Here is a 1947-nt window from a genome sequence, read left to right on the forward strand (position 1 = left end):
TTTACTGGTCCCCAGTCATCACGTATATACTGACGCGAGATGAGGGAGGAGATCTCGCCTGAACGGTCCCAGTTCCTCGAGTCTGTTAAGCGCGCCCGCGGGCGCTAAAACAGACGACTGGGGGCCACTCAGCGCTAGTGGCACGAAAATGACAGGGTCGCTAAGACGCCGGACTGGCGCGAATAGGAGACTGATCACAGTTTGTACAGAGGAAGAGATGGATTGCGATACTTTGAAGGAAAACCTCTGGGAAGGCATGTCTCCGCTTCTCAATTAGGCAAGCAACAATACATTATAGCCGTGAAAAGATAGCGCAGAGTAGCGCCTCTCTTCACTAGAAACCAAATTGTTATTTAGCAACAAGCTTGCCAGGAGAATTCAAGGATTAGAAAAGATTAGAATATCCACACCAATAAAATAACTCTTATGGATATATCGTCCAAATCTGGGGCTGATGAGGTGGTGTATTTGTATAAAAGAGTAACAAGGTGCCACCTTAAAATAATTCTCGTCCTCAGAACCGCTTGGTCCTCGAGCTTAGCTTCTGACGGCTTAGAAGGCCAGGCGGCTCTGGGGACGAGAGTAAAACTCACCTCCACTTCACTGAGCGGCCCAGTCCACTCGCAGCCTCTTTCTAGGTTTGAACAGAGTACTTGTAAATTTAGAATCTGTCTGTGACATCCATTGTCAGAGTAAACCTAATAGCGAAATCATTCAATCAATCAGCAATAAATCAAACGATCACTCACTCAATCAATCAATCAATCAATCAGAATTTTATTAAAAAGAGGTTAAGCTATGGAGAACAAAATGTCCATCCGGAAAAGAGAAATTATAACAAATATCAGTGGATCTCTCTTACCTTCTCAGGATCAAAGCTCAGGTTGTCGAGCGGACAGCGAGGACGTTTATTTCTAAAGAGGAAAAAGAAGATTCCTATATTTTTATTGGGATTGTTGACAGTTGAAAACGAGACGGTAAAATTCTTGATCGTGCCCAGCAGAGCCGCGAGGAACATATTCAGAGAAATGTGGTCGGTTTGATCTTTTATAAAAACGCTCACTGATACTTTGAATCGGGGAGAAAGAATGTCACAGTGAAAACTTGTGTTCCAGTTGGCGCTACCACACTCCTCAAGCCGGAACAACGGCGAACTTTGACAGAAAGGCATAATTTGGCAAGAAAAATCGCACTAACCTTAAAATTGGCTGTAAGCAAGTGTTACATACGCGGTGGCCACAGGGTGTTATCTGTACAGGGTCCCGGAGCGCAATGAGGCAGACAGGACATTCAAACGCTTTGTCAAGCGGTGAAGTGAACTCCGCATCATATCCGGGCATGATTTAATTATCTTTGCTTGAAGTTGGTTCACGCCTCTTTTTGCAACGTACGTTCAAACAATGCACAAACTCACACAAAAAAGATGAGATACAAAATGCATACAATTTACAAACACCGACAGTAACGGTCCATTTGATGGCAAGGAATATCCCACAGGGGCTGTGAGTTTCTTGAGTTTGCTCGAAGTTTGTATCCGTCCCCAGCTCTTGTCTTTGATGCAGTTAAATCTTCTTCGGCTTCAAAACATAAGAGATTGCTCGCCTCTAACTTTTCCTCCACTTGAAAGAATTATTATTGATGAAGGAACGTTCGAAAGCCGTTGCGTGAACGTTCCTTTCCACAAGAGTTTCCTAAACACCACAGTTTCCCAAATACACTACGGCTTGCTACGCAAACGTGAACGGTTTGTGGGAATATACCAACCAAAAACAATAAACGGATGAAAACCGCGCCCATGGGTTTGCTTCATGTTAAATCCGTGATCTAACAGCTGGCTACATTTACAAGCTCGGTCCACATTTAAACCACACCTTGTTTTCATCAGTGCCAGAAAGCAGGCTCGACGTGCAAATGGAAAATTCTATCATCAAGTAACCCCACTTCTTA

General features: G+C 43.9%; 1 protein-coding gene across 1 annotated transcript in view; it reads right to left on the reverse strand.

Moving 5' to 3' along the window:
- The window catches only part of LOC138021465 (TNF receptor-associated factor 4-like), a 9464-nt gene extending 7517 nt beyond the window's left edge, over window positions 1–1947 (reverse strand). Inside the window, exons 1-3 of the mRNA XM_068868349.1 lie at window positions 1198–1947; window positions 863–914; window positions 594–698 (exon numbers count right to left, since the gene is read on the reverse strand). Of these exons, the coding sequence (XP_068724450.1) occupies window positions 594–698; window positions 863–914; window positions 1198–1340 (300 nt within the window). The 5' untranslated portion in view covers window positions 1341–1947. The remainder of the gene's footprint in view (window positions 1–593; window positions 699–862; window positions 915–1197) is intronic.

This window comes from Montipora capricornis, chromosome 10, assembly GCF_036669925.1.
Source record: "Montipora capricornis isolate CH-2021 chromosome 10, ASM3666992v2, whole genome shotgun sequence".
NCBI lineage: Eukaryota > Metazoa > Cnidaria > Anthozoa > Scleractinia > Acroporidae > Montipora > Montipora capricornis.